The 8238-nt window shown below is 35.3% G+C and overlaps 1 protein-coding gene across 4 annotated transcripts; it reads right to left on the bottom strand.

The window, feature by feature from the left end:
- Nucleotides 1–867: 867 nt before the first annotated feature.
- Nucleotides 868–7893, bottom strand: LOC111383215 (protein STRUBBELIG-RECEPTOR FAMILY 3-like). 4 transcript variants are annotated; one of them, XM_023007296.1, is made up of 17 exons: nt 7699–7893; nt 7241–7431; nt 6981–7110; nt 6823–6894; nt 6656–6721; nt 6433–6548; nt 6124–6195; nt 5967–6038; nt 5429–5494; nt 5267–5332; nt 4766–5142; nt 4310–4650; nt 3623–3894; nt 2993–3131; nt 2490–2611; nt 2219–2375; nt 868–1167 (listed from the first exon to the last, which is right to left on the bottom strand). In XM_023007296.1, the coding sequence occupies exons 6-17, from the start codon at nt 6537–6539 to the stop codon at nt 1072–1074; spliced, it is 1887 nt and encodes a 628-aa protein (XP_022863064.1). In that variant the 5' UTR covers nt 6540–6548; nt 6656–6721; nt 6823–6894; nt 6981–7110; nt 7241–7431; nt 7699–7893; the 3' UTR covers nt 868–1071. The 4 variants fall into 4 exon arrangements, with proteins under 4 accessions (XP_022863064.1, XP_022863063.1, XP_022863065.1 ...); XM_023007295.1 differs by having other exon boundaries at nt 6433–6504; XM_023007297.1 differs by lacking the exons at nt 6981–7110; nt 7241–7431.
- Nucleotides 7894–8238: the final 345 nt, after the last annotated feature.

Raw genomic sequence — 8238 nt, 5'->3', positions numbered from 1 at the left:
ACCTTATGATATAATTTTTTTGATATATTACTGAAAACGTTGTTTTGTTCTCACTTTTACCAATTTTTTTTTAATATTTTTTGTTTTTTTTACACGTGTTAGTAACATATGTGTTACCATTTTTTACAGTAAGTCATTAACACATAATGTGTTACACGGATTCTTTTTTTTTTTTTTTTTATCAAGGTGTTCGCTTTCGGCAACTATTCGTTGGGTCTGTGATCCGACCCCTCTTCACATAGACCAGTTAAACCGCGGGATGTACCTCCAACTGATCAGAGTCCAAGCGCCTCTCCAACTGGACTGCCAAAGTGCATGTTACATGGATTCTAAACAATAACAAGTGACAACATACCATCCAGCACTATTTTCCGCTAATTGATTTCTATGGATAACATATTATGTTACTGTATTACTTGTATGGTAACATAATGTGAACTGATGTTACTTTTAGGGTAATATAATGTGACGTGTTTTACTACGATTCCAAATGCTAACACCATCTCGTCTAGTATTGTTTCCTAAACACCACCCAAATCGAATTCCCACCTCAACTTAGCAACACTACACCACCAGCAGCAGCATATTTTGATTCAATCTGTTGCTGCATCGCAAGTGAAATACCATTGTCTCCACCACGCGGAGAATCCATCATCACAGTCACCACCAAAAAGGTTTTCGACAAATGCCACTTTCTTTGCCACCACATGCTCCACAACCATTAAGGCCAAAAGCTTTAAAAATTCAATCGTTCCAATCTGACAAATATTTGAAAAATGGTGGTGGTGACCAGTGCTCTTGAGATTGGTGGTGGAGGGTGATGGTTTTGATGATGAAGTTAATTTGTTAATTTAAAAAGCCAGATCGTTCCACATACAACATTAACATTTTTACTCACCAACAACATAAAAGAATAAAAAAAATCGATAATTTGACTAGCACACTAAAGAAAACAAATGCATTTTCCCTAGACATTCAGCATATACTATGTAGTTCTCACGAAAAATAAGGAAAATATGCATATCAGCACGGCAATGAGTTTAAGGAGCGCAACTCCTTTCCAACTCCAGCTCATGCCCTCTCGAGTCGTGCTCTGGAATCTCTCTGTATCATGTGTAGGAGGTTTTGGACAATCTCAGACATTGGTGGCCTGAATTCTGGCTCGTGCTGTTGAGCAAAAGGAAGACATGTAAATGAACAAGCTCTTCTTTTCTTTTGAACAATACTGCAACTCATTATGCATCAACTTTACAGCTAAACACAATTAACATGCTAAATGAATCTTGGATATTTTATACAAAAATTTCTCAAGCCGCTAAAAAGTTTAATCCATTATAATGATTTCAATGCAAGTCCTGCTTCAGTATGAATTGCCATTCATTAGGAAAGAAAAGAAAAAAAAAAAGAAAAGAAAAAAAAAGACAAAGGTGAATCAATCTTCTTCTTCCCCCACAGCCGCAAACCAAAAGTTTAGGTATCTTTCTGAACTTTTACATTGATGAGTTATTTTCAGTTAGGCCAGTTTAATTATTTCTTCTCTTCTCTTCTCTATTACTGAGTTTTTTTTTTTTTTTTTTTCTGTTACACACGATTGGTTTAATTCATATAGACATTTCAGAGGTTCTGCATTGTTGAGCAAAATAATGGATTTGTGGTAGCTATAAACACGGTTGTGCCTCCATTAAGTTCCTTAGTTTTATGTGGAATCCACAACTTCTGTGGGTCATGAATCCTGCATTTTTTATAACAATTGTGCTTACTATAATGCAGAAGGAAGAGGAGGGGGAGGGGCTTTCCACAGGTGTGAGGGTGATGGAGGTGGGAGATATGGGCAGAGGGGTTGATGCGAGCAGCGGACCGTGGGAAAAAGATAGTTTTTCTTTACTTCAAAACGAGGGAAAATTATTTTCTCAGCCAAAATTCTTGGATTACGTGGTTCACACGTGAGTTTTTATCAGTCAAATTGGACTGTATCTGTATTTTGGGACTTGCTACATAAATTTCCGGTGTTGCCAAGAAATAATGAATAGGACACTAATCACCAGAAGGACAGTGACTGTAGTTTTCCCTATCAAAATATTGCACAAAGCCAAAAAATCGTGCTTCCTCTTGCAAAGAAAAGAAGGCCCTCTCAGACTGTCAGTTTCCTTTCTCAAATCATATCAATTGATCATTGTCAAAAGCAGTTGAAAATAAGAACTGAGAATGAAAAACTTACCTGAACGCACAAAGAAATTATATCAGCAAGCCGAGATAAAGACTTTGACGGATAAGCACCATTTAGAGAACGATCAACCATTCTCGATAATGCATCTATATCATGAAGCTGTGGAATTGCCCATCTAACGAGATATTGCTCTCCACGGGGGCGCAACCTGTGTTCGTGCATACATGTTAGTTTCCAAAAATAATTTTATTTTTTTCAAAAATTTAGCTGAGAATAAGCAGTTTCGACTCATCAGACATCATATTTTCTCAAATATGCTAACCTGTCATATGATTTTCGCCCAGTTAAAAGTTCTAACATCACAATTCCAAAGCTGTAGACTTCACTCTGGTAGGTATAGCTTCCTAATTCAAGTTCTGGAGCACCATAACCACGACCTTGCAACTAATATATACATTGATGTCAACAAATATTCAAGCAGATTGAACAGATGTTTAGATGATTTTATAGCAGGTGCATAATCCAAGAAGCTCCGGATACCATGATACTAAAAACTTTTTTGCTTCTATTAACATTAGTAGCATTTAATATATTTAAATTCTAAACAAAAATTCAGCACCAAATATCTGATATCCCCTTTCCAGCCAAAATTATTCTGACAGCTCTCCATGTGGAACGTGCTTAGTAGGGAGTTTTACGTTATTCCCTTTATCATGGACAACGATGAGTAACACACTCTGAGATGAAGGTGAAGACTAGAGCAACCAAAAATAGATATCAATGAATTAACAAATCTAATTCAGAGATATTAAGTCTAGACTTTGCCTGAGTCATCGAGTCAGATGGCAGCAGTGGAGCCAATCCACTATCAGAAACTCGCACCGCAAGCCCATCATCTAGGAGAATATTAGCAGATTTGAAGTTCTGGTGCACAATAGGTGGCTGACATGTCTCGTGCAAATACCTTTCAGAAAACAGTAAGACTCGGTCTCCAAAAACTTTGAAGTTCAAGAAATGACAATGAAACATTTGTTTTGTGGAACAGCACAAAAATGTTCAAGAAATACTTCAAAACCAAGAGCATGTTCAGCTAAGCTTAAAAAATGAAGTTACTTGTGTAACTAATTGTCTCCTTTCAAAAAAAGCTAATTTTTTTTTTAAGCATAACTCTTATATTTCTATTTAAAAAAAAAAAATGTTCAGCTAAGCTTAAAAAATGAAGTTACTTGTGTAACTTATTGTCTCCTTTCAAAAAAAGCTAATTTTTTTTTAAGCATCACTCTTATATTTCTATTTAAAAAAAAAAAAAAAAACTTATTACCAGCTCTGACTAATATACAGTTTTTTTATTTATTAATTATGAGGACACTTTTTAAGCTTATCCATACATGCTCTTACTTATCACACAAACTATGTTCATTCTGGTCAATATGCTGAGTTCATCAATCAACATACTCCAGGGCTCTCGCAGCTTGAAGTGCCAAATGCATCCGAGCATTCCATGTAAGCTTTTTTATGATCTCAACGTCCAAGTGTAGTGCTTCATAGAGCGTCCCATTTCTGCAATAATCATATACAAGCAGAAGTTGTCCATGCTCCAGGCAGTAACCTACAAGTTCCACTATATTTGCATGTTGAAGTTTAGAGATATTTGACACTAGCTCGAGGAATTTTCGATCGCTCAATTGCCTTGAAGCTATTGTGTTCAATTTTTTGACTGCCAGGACCTGGAGACAAGTAAAGCAAAAATATCAGGGAGTTGAGACAACATTTGCAATATACCATGACAATGTAGTACAAAGATATTTTCACACAAGTCATGATATAAAAAATTTGATAAGCCGGGCCATGACGATGATATATATACTTTATCTCATCCAACTGTCAATAGCAATATCTGTAGTTATATCCAAATTTCAATTTGCCAACTAAAATATTGAAGTACAAAGTAAAATCTAAATCACACGACATGAGCCCAAGATTGTAAAAGAGTGCTAATCAATCAAGCTATTGTATTATCTTGTCAAAGAAAATAATCACCTTATGCAAATTGATTAAAATTAGAAAACAAGAACAACTGCAGTAAAAAGAAATAAATTCCACTCTCATTGCAGGAAGCCAGATAAATCAGAAGATGATTACCTTTCCTCCAGGAAGCTCAGCTTTGTAAACTGTTCCAAGCGTGCCTTCCCCAATTAAATTTTCTGGAGAAAAGCTCTTTGTATACTGTTGAAGAGATGCAATGCTAAAGAACTTAACAGAGTCAACACGATTAGAAGCATGCTCCCTTGAGGTTAATGGAGAAAAAATTGGATTTGCAGCAATCCTTTCAGCAGGGAGAAGTGGAAGAGGATGTGCTGGTTGGGGTAGCTGTGCATAATCCAAACTTGTTATATCTAGACTATGATCTTTTTTCTGATTTAGCACTGCAGTTTTTCTCTTACTACCTCCAACAGATTGCTGTAAATCGCCTTCTTTCGGTTCTGCACACAGGCCTCAAAAAGATCATTCATCGAAGTAAAAGGAAATAATAACTCAAAAAAAATCATATAATGGCAACAAGAAAAAGCAATAAGTGTATAGAAAGCAAGAATTCACCTCTCTCTACATGGTAATGAGGCTTTGGCAGATTCCGGTCTCGTCTGCGAGTCTGATGGATGCCAAGTGCTCCCATTGCATACCTTTTTGAGGTTTTCTCTTTCAATTTCCTCCTTTTACAACATTTGAACATGAGAACACCTAGCCCCAGAGCTAGTAATACAACTGCAAACAATCCAGCAGCAATAGAAATCCATGGAACAATTTTTGTTGTACTTCTCTTTCCTTCCCTTCCATATTGTGGTAATGGAGATGCTGACGGTCCATTTGCTCGTTTTGTAGGATCCAGATGAGGAGAAGGTGCCATGGAAGGGGAAAATGAAGGAGGTGATGCTGGTGAAGGTATTACCGTCGTGTTAAAGGGGTTACCTCCTCGACTGCATCACAAATTGAAAATTTTACAAAGGCTATACCATAATTCAAAAAGTCAGAGAATACGTGTTATAAGTTCCACATGGAAAGGCGTAACTAAATGAAAAAGAAATGAACTCTATGTTTCACCTGAAATCAGGAATACTGAGCAACTTCTCGGGTATAGGTCCAGAAAACAGATTATTTTCTATGTTCCTATGGAGCAAAGAAAAGCCAATCAGATTATCTAACAATAAATTGAGGCAAAGGGAAATTTTCAAACTATCTAATTTCACTTATAAATATAAGTACAAAGCTCTGAGGGGAAGATCTTGAAGAACATCCAGGGTTCCAGTAAGCCGATTGTTCTGCAAATGCCTGCAACAAAGAGACATTATTACGTTAAAAAGAAAAACTACCGTATATTAGATGAGATGTGAAGACATGACAAATTCATCCTCAGATTGTGAAGTAAATTTGCAAGTTATGCGGAGCTTTTCCACAGGACAACAGATCGAACAAGTATCATCAATTCATTCCAAATTAATACAAGACTTTGCCAGCAAAATATCATGAGTTTATCAGTTTATGGTCCTGTTTTGCCATATGCATTCAATTTCAAGTACCATTCTTTCTTAGTAAACAACAATGTAAACCAATTAATTGCCATAAAACTTTCCCGAGCTAAATAATCTACATAAATAGCGAGAAAATAAGCTTGTGCAAAAAGAGTTTTTTTCCTACTGAAAACCCAATCTAACTCAATGGTTCATTAGTAGATAAGGTTCATCATTGTAACATATAGTGATTTGTCTCCCATATTATCTATCCAACATAGGCAATTTCTTACAGTGTGGTAAGAGAGGACAAGATCCCCATTGAAGGAGGCAGCTGACCAGACAAACTGTTTCCTGACAAATCCCTGCATTCTCATTTTCATTTAAGTAAAAAAATATAGCTCAATCAAATTTATGGGAGATATCATGGAATCTTAATAGAATGCTTACACGTTGATCAAACCCTTAAGCTGTTTAAAGGCATCAGGAATTGCTCCAGTTAAATTATTGTTGTTCAGAGACCTGAGAAGCATAAGGGTTTTGAAAATCAGTAGACTGTAGACAATCATGGCATTGTTTGGTAAGGAGAATTAGATAGTACTAGACATTACTAAATTTGAAAAAGAAGCTAAAATTTGATTTATTATAATTTCCAGTTATAAGATACTTTGTACCAAACATGCACAGATGGTCTCATAGGACTATGCAATGACAGCAAAACCGTGCAGGCAAAGGATAATGATACTAAACAGAACTTACAAATCAGTCAGTTGGTCTAAGGTGGATAGATTATACGGGATGCTTCCAATGAGCTGATTACCTGAGAGAAAACTAGCGTTTGTGGTATTGAGGGAGGGACGGGGCATTATCAGACACTACAAAATTGAAATATCCGGTGTTGAACCTCCTAAAAACAGTCAATAAAGTTTTATTAAATCAGCTAACTAATTTGTGGAAGCCAGTCAAGGCTGGAAAAACGTACAAGCTCCTCATAGTGATAGGCAAGTCGGATGGTATACTGCCTCCTATATGGTTGTTGCTTAGATCTCTGCTTTTAGGAAGATAAAAGTTTTCATAAGGCTCCAATTAGAACAAAACATCATTCAGGGAGGAATATAACATGATAGACTAATTGACAGATGAACTTACATTTGTATAATCGAGGAAAACGATCCCAAGTCTTCATTCAGCGCATCTCCCAAATTTTCACCATTTAAAATGCTATCAATAACAAAACACATAAATTCAATCCAAAAGGCAAGAAAATCATCACCTCCTGTAATGAAACAGCAAGAATCGTATCGTACATAGAGGTTATGTTGGAATTGACACACAATACTCCTTGCCAATTCAGTCCGCAAGGGTCCCCCCCAAAGGGAATCCAGTTAGAAAGGGGAGGGAAGCCCAGAGAAGCATATAAACTGTTTATTGCAAAAACTAACAGAAAACCACAGAAACAAAAAAGGATTAATATTATAAATATTACCTTTTATCACATAATATCCATTTACAACATACATTGAATTTCTGAAAAAAAGAGTATAAAGAAAGGATTTTCATGCTTTACCATCACGAGGGTCAGTGAAACCAGAAACATATGACTCTGCAAAGATCACCAAAAACACAAAAAAAAACGAACGAATCTTCCAATCTAAACTGCCCATCATCAATTATGGCCACTAAAAAACTCAAAAAAATCTCTTTTTGTTCTCTCTTTCCTTTTTCTTAACAAAAAACTCAGCAGAATTCTTCAAGAACCTGAAATTTAAAGCAAATCAGAGAATCAAACAAAGCAAGCAATTCGAAATCAAATCTTTCTTGAATTCATTCAAATTAAAAACAAAAGCCTGCATGACCCCTCAAAAAAATTTCAAAACAGTGCAGCGGAAGAATATATGTACATTTCATTAAAGCAAGTCAAGCACAAAAATTCATGTTAGTGGGAAATTCAAAAGGCATAAAGACAACACCTTTTCTCAATAATATAGCAAAAATTTAACAAAATCAAGCAAAGAAACAACTTACAGAATAAATGAAAATGATGTTCAAACAATAGAGGGTATAAAAAGTGGCTTGCTCTGTTTCCTGCTATTTTTTTCTTCAAAAAGTGGGCAAAGATAATAATAACAGTAATTAACGTTTACTTCCTGCAAGTATATTTTCTGGAATGTATTCTTTACCGGAAAATTATGCAGTAATGATTGCGTGTATTTGAATTTTTTAAATTTAATTTGAAAAAGGGAAACATTTATATACCGTTGAGCTATGATGGGACACGTCAAATTGTTGGGCGCCGTTGAAAATCAAGACCTTGACTACTTGCAGTTTGTAAGCCCCTGTTTGACATTCTTAAAATTTTAGAAACATTATTTTAAATAGTAATTTTAAGAAAATATATAGTTAAAAAGTAGAAAAAAAAGTATTGAGTTTATGTATAAAATAATATTAAATATGGTAATCGAAATGAATTGAATATTGATTATATTAAATATAATGAAATCACCCTGCTCGTGTACTATACTGGTCTTTATGTCCAATAATTAAAATGCTTGAGGCTTTTGATGA

This window comes from Olea europaea, unplaced genomic scaffold (assembly GCF_002742605.1).
Source record: "Olea europaea var. sylvestris unplaced genomic scaffold, O_europaea_v1 scaffold2629, whole genome shotgun sequence".
Taxonomy (NCBI): Eukaryota; Viridiplantae; Streptophyta; class Magnoliopsida; order Lamiales; family Oleaceae; genus Olea; species Olea europaea.
This window is presented reverse-complemented; position numbering and strand designations above follow the sequence as displayed.